We start from the raw sequence: 16,419 nt of genomic DNA, 5'->3' as shown, positions 1-16,419 counted from the left end.
GTCGTAATTGGAGAGAGTCCAGAGGAGGTTCACAGGGATAATTCTGGGAGTGAAGAGGTTAACATATGAGGAGTGTTTGGCAGCTTTGGGCCTTACTCACTGGAATTTAGAAGAATGTTGGGGGGATCTCATTGAAAGGACTAGATAAGGTGGATGTGGAGAGGATTTTTCCTATGGTGGGGCTATCCAGAACTAGAGGGCACAGCCTCAAAATTGAAGGGCAAGTCTTTAGAAGGGAGGTAAAGAGGAATTTTTTTAGCCAAAGAGAAGTAAATCTGTGAAATGTTCTCCCACAGACTGCAGTGGAGGCCAAGTTCATGCATATAATTAAGACAGAAGTTGATCATTTACTGATTGGTCAGGGCATCAAAGGATATGGTGAGAAGGCAGGTGTATGGCATTGAGTGGGATCTGGGATCAACCATGATGGAATAGCAAAGCAGACTCAATAGGCCAAATGACCTAATTGTGCTCCTCTGTATTATGCTCTTATGAAAGTAAATATGACAGTAAATTTTTAGAGTCATTTAGACAGACTCATGCACAGGCAGAGAATAGAGCAATAATGACCATGTACAGGCAGATGGGATTCATTTAGATTGGCTTTGTGGTTGGCTCAGTCCAGTGAGTTGAAAGACCTAAATCTACAATGTACTGTTTGGTTCTTCTGTAGAGTTGAATTTTCTCGTTTTGACTCTGTTACCATAAAAATAAATTCAACACACTTATTTCTCTTATGAATTTAATAGAAGTACAACTGGCAAAGCACACAGTACAAGATCCAAAATATTTAGAGTTGTATTTTAAGCATCATTTATGAAATAGAAACTTGGTTTTAAAGTCATCATAATTTGAAATTGTTCTGTTTTAGGGATCCCACGGAACACCAGGTGAAAGGGGACAACGAGGAATTCCAGGTTCAAAGGTATTTTCATTCTCCTCTGTAAGAGTAATGTAAATTCTTTTTAATGCTACTCAGAATGCAGAATGTACAAGTTAAAGAAGCTGGAAATGCACAATTAGTCACACACAATTCGACATTCAAAAGAGTGAGAAGGCACCCTATGTCAGATGTGAACCTCCAGTAGACGATAGACCTTGAAGATTTGTGCACAATGAGTACTTGCATAAAAGCTGAGGGACCAGGTGCTCATTAGGAAGGGAAAAGAGAAAGATTAGAGGGCTGATTTGTGTCAGTATGTACACAGCAGGACCAGGGAGCTAGCAAATATTTTCAATATTGTGCCAATTTTCTGCAATATACTTTATCAGATTAATGGATTCTGATCCCTTTTGAAAAGTACCTGAAGCTAGGAGTTAAGTTTACAAGAATCATGATTATGTTGGAGGATTTCAAAGAATATCTCCCTGAAGTCCCTCTTTGGAATGATGCCTTTCAAAAGTTTGAAAATAAAAGTGTAAATTAGTGCTGTTCCAAGGCAATATTTGCAAGCTTGCACTTGCTTGTTATTGTTTCTTTTTATTATGTTGTGTTGGTGAGAAATTCTCATTCAAGTAGATAAATATTAAAGATAATGCTTTGCTGTAGTTTAACAAGGGTTACATTATTTCAGATAATTTTCCTGTTACAATTTTGTTAAATGGATCAACAGCAAATTGTCCTGTGGAGATTTAATTCTATAAAGATAATCAAAAACCTGTCGATATTTATTCTAAACAGAAAGTCTTTAGAACATCTTTTTTAGCATTAAGGATGGGGTTTCCAATTTGGCACAATCAGTAATTGCAACATAAATCATAGAACATGGAACAATGCAGTACAGGCCCTTCAGCCCACAATGTTGTGCCAACCCTTTACAGTAACCTACTCTAAGATCAACCAAACCCCTTCATCTCTATTTTTCTTCCATCCATGTGCCTATCTAAGACTCTCTAATATATCCCTAATGTATCTGCCTCTACCATTACACCTTACAGCACGTTCCACTCACTTATCACTCTCTGTGTAAAAGTCCTACCCCTGAGATCCCCCTATACTTTCATCCAATGCTCCTCATATTAGTCATTTCTGCCCAAGATAAAGGTTTCTGGCTCTCCACTCTACCTATGCCTCTTATAATTGTATAATCCCCTCTCAAGAGGCCTTGCATCCTGCTTCACTGAAGAGAGAAGATCGTGAGCTTGATCAACTTTTTCCTCATAATACATGTTCTCTAACCTAAATCTCTTCTGCACCTTCTCTAAAGTTTCCACATCCTTCCTATAATGAGGCAACTAGAACTGAACACAATATTAAACTGTATTATCTTACAAACCAACACGAGGAAATCTGCAGATGCTGGAATTTCAAGCAACACACATAAAAATTGCTGGTGAATGCAGCAGGCCAGGCAGCATCTCTTGGAAGAGGTACAGTCGACGTTTCGGGCTGAGATCTTTCATCAGGACTAACTGAAAGAAGAGATAGTAAGAGATTTGAAAGTGGGAGAGGGAAGGGGAGATCTGAAATGATAAGAGAAGACAGGAGTGGGAGGGATGAAGCTAAGAGCTGGAAAGTTGATTGGCAAAAGGGATATGAGAGGATCATGGGACGGGAGGGCCTAGGGAGAAAGAAAGGGGGAGGGGGGGAACCCAAAGGATGGGCAAGGAGTATAGTGAGAGGGACAGAGAGAGAAAAAAAATATATAATAATAATAATAAATAAATAACGGATGGGGTATGAAGGGGAGGTAGAGAAGTAGAGAAGTCAATGTTCATGTCATCAGGTTGGAGGCTACCCAGACGGAATATAAGGTGTTGTTCCTCCAACCTGAGTGTGGCTTCATCTTTACAGTAGAGGAGGCCGTGGATAGACATATCAGAATGGGAATGGGATGTGGAATTAAAATGTGTGGCCACTGGGAGATCCTGCTGTCTCTGGTGAACAGAGCGTAGGTGTTCAGCGAAATGGTCTCCCAGCCTGCGTCGGGTCTCGCCAATATATAGAAGGCCGCATCGGGAGCACCGGATGCAATATATCACCCCAGCTGACTCACAGGTGAAGTGTCGCCTCACCTGGAAGGACTGTCTGGGGCCCTGAATGGTGGTGAGGGAGGAAGTGTAAGGGCATGTGTAGCACTTGTTCTGCTTACAAGGATAAGTGCCAGGAGGGAGATCGGTGGGAAGGGATGGGGGTACGAATGGACAAGGGAGTCGCGTAGGGAGCGATCCCTGCAGAAAGCAAGACGAAGAAGAGTCGGTTGGGGTGATATACTGTGTCCAGTGCTCCCGATGCGGCCTTCTATATATTGTCGAGACCCCACGCATGCTGGGAGACCGTTTCGCTGAACACCTATGCTCTGTCTGCCACAGAAAGCAGGATCTCCCAGTGGCCACACATTTTAATTCCATGTCCCATTCCCATTCAGGTACGTCTATCCACGGCCTCCTCTACTGTCAAGATGAAGCCACACTCAGGTTGGAGGAACAACACCTTATATTCCGTCTGGGTAGCCTCCAACCTGATGGCATGAACATTGACTTCTCTAACTTCCGTTAATGCCTCACCTCCCCTTCGTACCCCATCCTTTATTTATTTATTATTATTATATATATATATATTTTTCTCTTTTTTTCCTTCTGTCCCTCTCACTATACCCTTGCCCATCCTCTGCGTTTCTCCCCTCCCCGTTTCTTTGTCCCTAGGCCTCCTGTCCCATGATCCTCTCATATCCCTCTTGCCAATCAACTTTTCAGCTCTTAGCTTCATCCTTCCCCCTCCTGTCTTCTCCTATCATTTTGGATCTCCCCCTCCCCCTCCCACTTTAAAATCTCTTACTATCTCTTCTTTCAGTTAGTCCTGACAAAGGGTTTCGGCCTGAAACGTCGACTGTACCTCTTCCTAGAGATGCTGCCTAGCCTGCTGCATTCACCAGCAATTTTTATGTGTGTTGCTTATCTTACACACCTCTATCTAGTCATCTCTCATTAAAATTAAACCCATGTTTAATAATGCTTCTATTTTTGCCCATAACAACTTCTGAAATTTATTTGCACATCACAGAAGATAAAATTTAAAAGTTCAAAGGTTCAATTAATTATAACTCTGAAATTTGTCTTCTCCAGAAGGTCAAAAAATACAGAAAAACCATGGAAGTCATTGAAGTCCCCCCGCCACCGTATGAAGAAGAAAAGAAACAAATTCGTAAACCCCAACCCCCCTCCAACCTTTCCCTCACACAAAAGCAAACAGATCGCCCACCTGGACACGACAGTGGAAACATTAAACCCCACACCCCCCACCCTCTCTCTCGCACAATAACTAACAGATCGCCCACCTGGACACGACAGTGGAAACATTAAACCCCACACCCCCCACCCTCTCTCTCGCACAATAACTAACAGATCGCCCACCTGGACACGACAGTGGAAACATTAAACCCCACACCCCCCACCCTCTCTCTCGCACAATAACTAACAGATCGCCCACCTGGACACGACAGTGGAAACATTAAACCCCACACCCCCCACCCTCTCTCTCGCACAATAACTAACAGATCGCCCACCTGGACACGACAGTGGAAACATTAAACCCCACACCCCCCACCCTCTCTCTCGCACAATAACTAACAGATCGCCCACCTGGACACGACAGTGGAAACATTAAATCCCACACCCCCCACCCTCTCTCTCGCACAATAACTAACAGATCGCCCACCTGGACACAACAATGTAAACATTAAACCCCACACCCCCCAACCTCTCTCTCACACAATAACTAACAGATCGCCCACCCGGACATGACAATGGAAACATTAAACCCCACACCCCTCAACCTCTCTCTCACACAAAAGCAAACAGATCACCCACCTGGACACAGCAGGTAAAACATCAAGCACCGAACCCCCAATTTTCTCCTAGACAAAAAAACAGTGATAATAACATCAAACCTCAACTCCTCCCTCACCCAAAAAGAGTAACATATTTCCCACTCACCAATTGAGAACAAGAAAGAATAAACTGAAATGCTGAAGGAGAGCAATATAAACTACAGTCCACACCAATAATCGCATGCGTCTCGGAATTTTGAAACTTCGAGAAGGGCGACAGCTCAAACTCGGTCCTTCCATGAAATCTTCACCCGTCGAGAAGCGGCCTCTCGACCTCCAGCCCAATTCGGCCACAAATCAGCACAATTTGGTACTTTTTAACATATGCAATTGTTAAATTTTGAAAAATTTCGTGGTGTATTAAAATCAATAAGCTCTGTAAACATTTGACGACTACAGTACAACAGTGTACCTCCAGAAATATCTGTTTATTTCAGATTCTCAGCATCTATAGGTTTTGATTTTCAACTATTCAAAATAAATGAGCCATAACAGTCAGATCCTACCATCTTGTTCGTCCTAAATATATCATGTAACAATACCACAAAAATTAATGAGCCATAGTGTAATCAAGCTAGATTTTTAGAAAGTGGGCAAAAAACTAGATTTGACTATGCTAATTCCTTCATAAAATTTTATAACATGACTTTTTGAAGCTTTGAACTACTTGTTATCGCCATACAGTTTTATCCAGACTTTAAAGCCCCCTCAAGAAACTGTAGTGAAGCACTTTTGAAACACTTGTGAAAGATCACAGAAACATTCGTTGCACTATGAATAATCTGCATTTAACTTGGTGCTAGTGAAGTGAATTTTGGCGAATCTGTGCCAATATGAATTATGCAGTCAAATAAAATCTCCATGACTGGATATTTTATATTCTACTTGAGCATATATAAATGTGAAATCAATTCAGTTCTCTTGGAATATTTAACTGATATTGGCTACCTTTAATCGTCAGGGTCAGCAGGGTAATCCTGGACCTCCTGGGATTCCAGGGGAAAAAGGAGAAATGGTAAGTTATTTATTTAAATACAATTAATTTTGCTGCTACATTTATAATATCTAATTGGCCAAAAACAAGAGCAACTCCTTTCTCAGAGAACAATTCCTGCAAACCGATCCCTGACACTTCTCCATAAATCTGTACATTTTTAGTATTTGCTTTTATCCATTTCCCTCCAGTAGTTTTAAGCAGTTAGTGAGATCATAAGAGCTTGCTTTCTAAAAATATTTTGCCTCAACATCCTTTACTTTTTTCCCTTGTAGTTATATTAATTCCATCTTCATTGTTTTGCAGGCTTCCTGACAGTGGAAATGCTTTGTCTTTATTTGTTATGATTTTGAATACCCCTGTTAAATCTCTCTTTAAGTGACCAGCCATAGCTTTGCCAGTGTCTTCATATAGCTGGTCTCTGAAACACTCCTGTGATCCTCTTCCATACTGCTCTTCACTGACATTTGATGCATGGAATTAGCCATAATACTTAGCTCGATTATTGAGCCTGAATGGTAATTTATTTAAAAAGAAATGTTATTTTTGTTTTCCTGTAACTCAAAGCCTGGATACAGAAATGCACAGTAATTTCCCCATAGGTTTGTCGGGACTTGAGAAAATTTAACAGTTGTGAGCTCTCAGTTCCTGTATAGCCATGCCTTTCTAAAGTGACAAAAAATATAAACAGGTATTTCTGTCATGCTCTTAATTTAGAGAAAGATACAAAAGATAAGTGAGCACTGACCCAAAGGAAGATGACCAAATCCTCATAATATTTAATGAGAAAAGAAAAGAAATTTAAACTAATTTGGCAGAGGGATGGGAACTGGAATGATAGAGCGGAGGAAGGGGAAAACAGAAATAAATCTAAGATAGTGAGCAGTAAAGATGTCAGGAAAGACAGGCAGGTGATGGGGCAAATTTGTAGCCATTGGGATGAGTTGCTGTGCAATAAAGTTGCAGTGAAATCAAAGCGAAAAGTACCAAATACTGGTCTTAAGGTGTTATACTTAAATGCACGCAGCATAAGGAATAAGGTGGATGATCTTGTCATACAGCTACAGATTGGCAGGTATGATATTGTGGCCATCACCGAGACGTGGCTAAAGGATGCATGTCTCTGGGAGCTGAACGTCCAAGGATACACGGTGTATCGGAAGGATAGGCAGGTAGGCAGAGGGGGTAGCGTGGCTTTATTGGTAAGAAATGATATTAAATCATTAGAAAGAGGTGACATAGGATCGGAAGGTGCAGAATTTTTATGGGTTGAGCTAAGAAATAGCAGGGGTAAAAGGACCCTGATGGCAGTTATTTATAGGCCTCCAAACAGCTGCAGGGATGTGGATTACAAATTACAACAGGAAATAGAAAAGGCTTGTCAGACGGGCAGTATTATGATAATTGTGGGGGATTTTAACATGCGAGCGGATTGGGAAAATCAGGTCGGCACTGGATCTCAAGAGAGAGAATTTGTAGAATGTCTGCGAGATGGCTTTTTAGAACAGCTTGTTGTTGAGCCCACTAGGGGATCGGCTGTACTGGATTGGGTATTGTGTAATGAACCGGAGGTGATTAGAGAGATTGAGGTGAAGGAACCCTTAGGCGGCAGTGAGCATAACATGATTGAGTTCACTGTGAAATTTAAAAAAAGAGAAGCCGAAATCTGATGTGTCGGTATTTCAGTGGAGTAAAGGAAATTATAGTGGCATGAGAGAGGAACTGGCCAAAGTTGACTGGAAAGGGACACTGGAGGGAAGGACGGCAGAGCAGCAGTGGCTGGAGTTTATGCGAGAAGTGAGGAAGGTGCAAGAGAAGTATATTCCAAAAAAGAAGAAATTTTTGAATGGAAAAAGGATGCAACCGTGGCTGACAAGAGAAGTCAAAGCCAAAGTTAAAGCAAAGGAGAGGGCATACAAGGAAGCAAAAATTAGTGGGAAAACAGAGGATTGGGAAGTTTTTAAAAGCTTACGAAAGGAAACTAAGAAGGTCATTAAGAGGGAAAAGACGAACTATGAAAGGAAACTAGCAAATAATATCAAAGAGGATACTAAAAGCTTTTTCAAGTATATAAAGAGTAAAAGACAGGTTAAAGTAGATATAGGACCAATAGAAAATGATGCTGGAGAAATTGAAATGGGAGATAAGGAGATGGTGGAGGAACTGTACAAATATTTTGCATCAGTCTTCACTGAGGAAGACATCAGAAGTATACCGGACACTCAAAGGTGTCAGGGAAGAGAAGTGTGCGCAGTCACAATTACGACAGAGAAAGTACTCAGGAAGCTGAATAGTCTAAAGGTAGATAAATCTCCCGGACCAGATGGAATGCACCCTCGTGTTCTGAAGGAAGTAGCTGTGGAGATTGCAGAGGCATTAGCAATGATCTTTCAAAAGTCGATAGAGTCTGGCATGGTTCTGGAGGACTGGAAGATTGCAAACGTCACTCCGCTATTTAAGAAGTGGGTAAGGAAGCAAAAAGGAAATTATAGACCTGTTAGCTTGATATCGGTGGTTGGGAAGTTGTTGGAGTCGATTGTTAAGGATGAGGTTACGGAGTACCTGGAGGCATATGACAAGATAGGCAGAACTCAGCATGGATTCCTTAAAGGAAAATCCTGCCTGACAAACCTATTACAATTTTTTGAGGAAATTACAAGTAGGCGACACAAGGGGAATGCAGTGGATGTTGTATATTTGGATTTTCAGAAGGCTTTTGACAAGGTTCCACACATGAGGCTACTTAACAAGATAAGAGCCCATGGAATTACGGGAAAGTTACATACGTGGATAGAGCATTGGCTGATTGGCAGGAAACAGAGAGTGGGAATGAAGGGATCCTATTCTGGTTGACTGCCGGTTACCAGTGGTGTTCCACAGGGGTCAGTGTTGGGGCCGCTTCTATTTGCGTTGTACATCAACGATTTGGATTTTGGAATAGATGGCTTTGTGGCTAAGTTTGCTGATGATACGAAGGGGCCAGTAGTGCTGAGGAAACAGAGAGTCTTCAGAAAGACTTGGATAGATTGGAAGAATGGGAAAAGAAGTGGCAAATGAAATAAAATGTTGGAAAGTGTATGGTTATGCACTTTGGCAGAAGAAATAAACGGGCAAACTATTATTTAAATGGGGAGAGAATTCAAAGTTCTGAGATACAATGGGACTTAGGAGTCCTCGTGCAGGATACCCTTAAGGTTAACCTCCAGGTTGAGTCGATGGTGAAGAATGCGAATGCAATCTTGGCATTCATTTCCAGAGGAATTGAGTATGTGATGTTGAGGCTCTAAAAGGCGCTGGTGAGACCTCACTTAGAGTACTGTGGGCAGTTTTTGGCTCCTTATTTAAGAAAGGATGTTGGAGAGGGTACAGAGAAGATTCACTAGAATGATTCCGGGAATGCGAGGGTTAACATATAAGGAACATTTGCCCACTCTTGGACTGTATTCCTTGGAGTTTAGAAGAATGAGGGGAGACCTCATAGAAACATTTCGAATGTTAAAAGGCATGGACAGAGTGGATGTGGCAAAGTTGTTTCCCATGATGGGGGAGTCTAGTACAAGAAGGCATAACTTAAGGATTGAAGGGCACCCATTCAGAACAGAGATGTGAAGAAATTTTTTTAGCCAGAGGGTGGTGAATCTATGGAATTTGTTGCCACGGATGGCAGTGGAGGCCAAGTCATTGGGTGTACTTAAGGCAGAGATTGATATGTATCTGAGTAGCCAGGGCATCAAAGGTTGTGGTGAGAAGGCGGGGGAGTGGGACTAAATGGGAGAATGGATCAGCTCATGATAAAATGGCGGAGCAGACTCGATGGGCTGAATGGCTGACTTCTGCTCCTTTGTCTTATGGTCTTATGGTCTAAATAGTATATATATGTTTAGGAAAAAAACTTGTAAAACAATTTGGCCTCTCTGTTTTTATTCCCTAACCAAATACATCTTTCAATCAATTTAGTTGAGTCTGGAACTACTAGTTCTGCAGTCCACCTCAGTTACCTTCCAATTCAAGTGAGATTTTTTTCCACGCAAACACGAGGAAATCTGCAGATGCTGGAATTTCAAGCAACACACATAAAGATTGCTGGTGAAAAATTGCCAGGCAGCATCTATAGGAAGAGGTACAGTCGATGTTTCGGGCCGCGACCCTTGTCTTCTCCAATCATTTCAGATCTCCCCCTCCCCCTCCCACTTTCAAATCTCTTACTATCTCTTCTTTCAGTTAGTCCTGACGAAGGGTCTCGGCCCAAAACATCGACTGTACCTCTTCCTATAGATGCTGCCTGGCCTGCTGCATTCACCAGCAATTTTTATGTGTGTTGCTTGAGATTTTTTTCCATTCCTTTTTGAATACGAGAACCAATTCGATATCACACTGTGTAGACTTGCCTAATTGCTTCTGCAGCCAGCTCACTTACTCTAGTAACACTAGCCAAACTGCATCTTTACAGAGTATTTCCCTCACCAGCTACATCTCGATTACTCCCATCACCACCTACCAGTGAGTAATCCCACCAAACATTGCTACACTCAGTTCTATTTGAGTTAAATCCCTCCAAGAGTTGCCTGACTCCATTCCAGTTCAATGTTGGCAAAGATGTACCCTCAGCTCATTCTAATTCTCCAAACCACATCTTAACAGAGACCAATTTGAAATCAGCTTGAGTTTATGATTCTCTTGAGGTTTGTAACATTTATAATTAACAGCCTTCTGCTGACTGAATACTTGCAGTGAATGGCTTAGGATTGCTTTAAAGCAATACTGCCACCATTTTGTTTCATAACTACTTCAGTGATTAATTTAGAGAACGATCTGGGCTAAATTGTTAAACACTGGAGATACATTTGTTTTCGCCTATCTCACTGCAGGGTCTAATTGGAAGACCAGGCCCACATGGGGTCCCAGGAAATGTGGTAAGTGCAAAGAGATCAATGCTGGCAGTGAATTCCTTTCAAATGGCCAATGTGAGCTTATGAGTTGTTTGGTTGGAGGTAGATCAGGAGGAACTGGTGACAGGATTGAAACCGAGTGAGATGTTTGTCCAAATAAATGTAATTGATCTCAGTATAAAAATGAATGGTTGCACGATGTGGGAGAAAGAGAGGTGGAAATAAAATCTCATAAAATAATTTATTATGTTGACCCTCATACTTCATTAATAAAGTAAATGATTCAAATCAATCAATATTCCTGCAAGCTGAGCTGGTTGGATATTTTGAACTTGTTAAAAGCATTGACTCCATTTGCTGCCATTGGTCAATGTGAAGACTAAATGTTTCACCAACCTGAGACCTATGCTAACTGCATCAAGATATAAAGACAAAGAAGGAAAATGGTAGAAATTAATTAAATAACAAACCTGGAAATGAAATTTTGAAGTTTTTTACTTGAATCACGATGCAATGCATGTTACTCAGGTCTAGTGTATATTGCTATTACCCTAATCTTAGAGATTGGCAGTTTAGCAGCTTTTATTGGTGCAACAAATGTTTATTTTAATTAAGTGTGCAGATTGAATTACAAATGTTTGTACATGGCTGGAGGCTTGACCATTTGTCAGAATGACCATATTAGGCTTAAGTTGTGATGACCAATAAAAGGACATGTGGTCATGTGACAATTAGTCATGTCAAGTTTGTTAATGCAACTTTTGCCATCGTCTTACAGAGGCTTTGCCTGCATAGTTGAATAGATTGACTAGCATCACATAAAGTGAAAGAATCTTGAACCTTGAACCTGGCCCATTTTTAAACATCTGTTCCTTACTATTGAGAATCACCCAGGCCTGGCAAATTCCTCATTTCATAAACCACCATTTCAGAGGCCAATTACAAGATTTGCAATGCTTCCTCTCAGAAACTCCATCTCAGCCTTTCCAAGCCCAGAGTCCGCTGAATATACCTTTGCTCAGATAACTCCCCAGCCTGGTCCCTTGTCTAACAGAACCTATATGACAGTGGAGTACTGAGACAATTGTGATGCTTATGAATTTCTCTTTCTCCCTTTAGTAAACACCATGTTATCCATCCAATTATTCAGAGCTCAGTAAACAGCCCTCAGAGCTGTGGTGCTACAGAGGAATGTTTGAGGGTTGAATCCACCTCCCTTTCCAAGACCTCTCTGAGTGATGGGTTGTAAGTGTGCAGGGCAGCATTCAGGAAAAAGATATTTCACAGGTGCACTTCTTCTTAAAAAAATATTAATATCTAATGTTTCCTTGTTATACAGGGAATCCCTGGAGTGGCGGGTCCTCCAGGCAAAGATGGTCTCAGAGGTGAAAAAGTAAGATACTGTTAATCGTAAGATACAAGGCCTGTTGTCTTGACAATAATGGAGACGTAAATATCCTTTGGAATGCTTTTGTTTTGAAGTGACTAGAAATTAAATGGGAGGGTGGGATTAAAGGTAGATTGATGCATGCATACCCACCACTTCTGAGTAAGAAACTCATTCTGCAAAATCCGCTTTAAACTTGACAAACTCACAAATTGTAACAACGCACGATTCCAGGATTAAACTCCACCTGCCATTTCTCCACTCACAACTGTAACTGATGGTTTGATCCATTGACAACTTTCTTCACCTGCAACTCCGCCATCTTTGTATCCTCTGCAAACTGAACAACCAGCCAATCTATTATAAATATTGAGGACCCAGTTCCTAACCCTATGGATCACCACTGGTCACAGATATCTAACCAGAATAACAAACACCTTTCCACTACTACCCACTTCCTTCCATAGTCCAAGACAATTTTGAATCAAAACTACAAGTTCACCATGGAGCCCACGTATTCTGAACATCCAAACATGCAGGATCTTGTCAATCACCAAACTAAAATCGATGTAAGCAACATCTACAGCCCCCATCCACATAAATCATCCTAGTCACCTTCTCAAAATCCTGAATCAAGTTCATAAGACTCAAACTTACATGTGAAATAGTTAAAATAATTTCAGTCAAAATAGTACTTATAGTAATAATAAAAGTTGAAATGCTGACAGTGCTGGGTGAGTCAACAAATTAGGCCACGTCTATGGAAAAAGTCACAGGCTTAATGTTTCACATTAATGACAATGACAATGTTACCTGTTTCTTTCTCACCAGATGTACTTTTATTCTTTTTGTATTTCAGAATTTCAGCAAACCCATTTTATTCAAAGAGTTATTTTACAAAGCTGTTAGGGGGATAGTGGGCTGTGAAATTCTTTGAATAATTGTCCTTGCCACAAATTTTTACTGAGATTTTACTCTTTTAGAAACAGATCCAAATCCATGTGCTTGAGGGATTTTGTGCCAGTGGGTTTTGAGGAAAACAATGAGGAAGTATCGGTTCCCGAAATAGTTGAATGAGAAGTATTTGCTCTCTGAGAGGACATTCCCTTTTGGTTAGGTGGGGAGAAAGGTGTGGCAACAGCAGCAAGTTTTAATGAAAATCAAAATTCTGCAGTTGTTGGAAACCTAATATAAAAATAGAAGACACGGGGAATGTTCAGCAGCTGAAGCAGCATCTGCAGAGAAAGGTGAATAGTTAACACTTCAGATCAATGACCTCTCATCACACCTGGAGAAGTGAGAAAACAAATGTATGTTTAAATTGCAGAGAGGGGAAGCGGTGGGCAGAGCAAAGTGAACGTCAGTGTATGGTGGAAACCAAGGTTGCCTAGGTGACACAACATGTCTGTGTTGTCTGTTTAATAGATTTATTTGTAACATTAAATGTGTGATCTCCTGGGTATTTCCAGTACTCTGCATTTTCATTAATATTTATGATCTTTTTCTGAAAGTCCTGAACGGGTTTTAATGGTCAGATTTTGAAAACCTGTAATTTATTTTTCCTAGTTTAATAGCATCTCATGCAATGACTATGGTTAGAAGAGATGGTCTGAGCCATTGAACTTGTCCTACTATTAGGATCTTCCGGGATATCCGTTACATGGAAACTTGTTGTGGCCCTGCCCGCAACACACCCAAATCCTGCAATGCCTGGTGACATGTGGGCCCTAGTGACAAGACTATATCCGTTGTGCCCCATGTGTCAAATGGGCTCTGAGTGCTTGGACCTGGCCTTAGATAAATGCCGGTTATCCAGGTAGACATCAGTAAGAGCCAAGATCTTACAGCGAGTCTTTAGTCAATTCTTTCATTCTCCACGTGGCGCTGGACTTCAGAGAAACTGTGTTGCTCTCATCAGTCACTCCTTTTAAAGAGTTGGAGCTGTCCTTTAGATTCCCAACTCTTCCCTCGTGGTTATTGTTGGCTTTATATTGGCATCTACCTTGTCAATACCACAGGGAATGGACAGATTTCCTTTCCAGTACAGGAAGTCCTGTCCATTATGAGACTTTCCAATATAATTGTCCCAAAGCTGCACTACTCTATGGCAATCCTATCTTGTATGTTAAGAAAGGAAGTATGTATGATGCATGCCAACAACTCATCTAAAATCAGCAGTTCTCAACAGAAAAGCGATGTTTAAGTTACAAGCATGGTGCAAAATCTTAATCTAACAATGAAATTATACCATCAGCAATCCCAGTCACCTATATTCCTTCTGCCTACATTTTGTCCTGTGAAGTCTCTTGTCACTAGCATCTGGCCAAAGAAACATGATTTCACAGAGTAGGTTCAAATCTTTAGTGTGACTATGAACTGGTTTTATAAATCTGCATTTCCATTTGTATTTCCATTAGTCAACATTAATTGTGAGATTGCTGTGAAGAGGAAAATACAGTCATCCTCTCTCCACTATTTCTCATTCTTTCTACTGCCTACTACAGGGGGAACCTGGTAAAGATGGTGACCCAGGAGTGCCTGGAACGCCCGGTAACCCTGGGCCAGCTGGAATTCCTGGACCACCAGGTGAAAGTATAACCGGGAAAACAGTAAGTTAACTCATATTACACAATGTTTGGAAGTGTAGGCTTTTTGTTGTAAGACCAAGAATGTTCAATTTAGTGAAAGTTTGGATCTATTGACTTGGCAATTTAAACAAAAAGACATGCAGGGGTTTATACTGTTATTCAGCACATTAACATTGATGTTTGTACTTATAGGGCCAACCTGGTACACCTGGATTACCAGGACCCCAAGGACCCAAGGTAAGAAAATATCTAGATCATTGTGGAACTGTACGTATATTTCTGTATCTATATGCTCTTATCTAAAAATATCAAGGCATACACATATTTTTTTCCAGCATCATTGCTGATGCTTTTATTCATTGTCAAACAACAAGATAATGAAGTCTTCACATGCAAGGCAAGTCAGTCTGCTAATTGTAGGACATAGCAGGATGTTTCATGCAGTAGTTGGCTCTTAATATTCGTTGGTCCAAATGTGGCTTATTTTCCATTTGAAATGTCTTGAGAGAGTTAATGACTTCTCCTTCCTCTTCGCCCTCTACGTCTTCTCCTCCTTCTCCGACCAACACGTCTTCTTCCTCTTCCAGAGCTTTTCCGAGACTGGCCTCTTGCCATATTGCTGCTTTGGCTTAGCTCTGACTACTGCTAACACTTCAGAAACGTTGGCATTTTATACATGGCACGAGTGGCAATTTCCCCCCTGTCACTGATGGTGATGCGTACAAATGCTTAACACATATCCTTATATGGTATCATGACCATTTTGGTATACAGTGCTTCTGCCTGCATTTCATGACCTTTCATGGTATTGAAGTGCACATGTGACCTAATTTGTACATTTGACCCTTTTTATCCCTTATTAGGTATCGTTGTATTGCTGGCCATCTGTTGAGATGGGGCTAAATAATGCTAAAAGACCAGTTACGTAAGTTAGGTCTCTTTGATGAAATCAGCAAGCAGTAGGTGTGCTTTCTGAACCTGAACAAGGTGTCAGAGAGGTCATGCTTGGAACTTAAAATGGACTTCAAAGTGTTGAGCCAGAAAGAAAGCTGAGAGAAAATGCCAAATTGCAAAGACACAGGCTTCAGAGGTGTGAGCCTGAATCGAAGCAGGGAGAAAATGCTAAGTAAGAAACCCCGAGTATATGTGTATGCTTGAAAGTAGGAGTTCAAAATGAAGTGGAATTTAGTAAAAGTCTGAGCTGAAGCCAGAAGACACAAAGATATGAAGTGGACCTGTGTGGAGAAGATATTGAAAGTAACAAATAAAAATTCTATTGAAATTGAAATTATCAGTTGTTCTTTTGTGGGCCTTTTCATGGTGATAGATTCTTGCATGCAGCATCTTTGTGGTTCTGTCTGCCTATATTCGTTCCCTTTTCTGTTTCTGCTTCATCACCTTCTGGAAAATTACCAGAAGTTTGAGAAATTAATGTTCATGCCATCAATTTGGAGGCTACCCAGATGGAATATGAGGTGTTGCTGTGGCTTCAAAGTTAACTGATTTCACGACACGTACCAGTGATAACAAACCTTATTTTGATTCTGCTCCTCCAACCTTAAGAGTGGCTCCATTGTGGCAGTAGAGGTGGCCATGAAGCGTTGTGTCAGAATTGTAATGGGAATTAAAATGGTTGGCCATTGGTCTCAGGTGAAGTGTTGCCTCACGTGGAAGAACTGTTGGGATCCCTGAATGGAGGTGAGGGAGGAGGTGAATGGCAGGTATAGCACCT

General features: G+C 41.0%; 1 protein-coding gene across 1 annotated transcript in view; it reads left to right on the top strand.

The window, feature by feature from the left end:
• col22a1 (collagen, type XXII, alpha 1) overlaps positions 1 to 16,419 on the top strand; it is a 328,136-nt gene that overhangs the window by 253,911 nt on the left and 57,806 nt on the right. Inside the window, exons 34-39 of the mRNA XM_063048837.1 lie at positions 872 to 925; positions 5,791 to 5,844; positions 10,692 to 10,736; positions 12,052 to 12,105; positions 14,604 to 14,708; positions 14,880 to 14,924. Of these exons, the coding sequence (XP_062904907.1) occupies positions 872 to 925; positions 5,791 to 5,844; positions 10,692 to 10,736; positions 12,052 to 12,105; positions 14,604 to 14,708; positions 14,880 to 14,924 (357 nt within the window). The remainder of the gene's footprint in view (positions 1 to 871; positions 926 to 5,790; positions 5,845 to 10,691; positions 10,737 to 12,051; positions 12,106 to 14,603; positions 14,709 to 14,879; positions 14,925 to 16,419) is intronic.

This window comes from Mobula hypostoma, chromosome 1, assembly GCF_963921235.1.
Source record: "Mobula hypostoma chromosome 1, sMobHyp1.1, whole genome shotgun sequence".
NCBI lineage: Eukaryota > Metazoa > Chordata > Chondrichthyes > Myliobatiformes > Myliobatidae > Mobula > Mobula hypostoma.
This window is presented reverse-complemented; position numbering and strand designations above follow the sequence as displayed.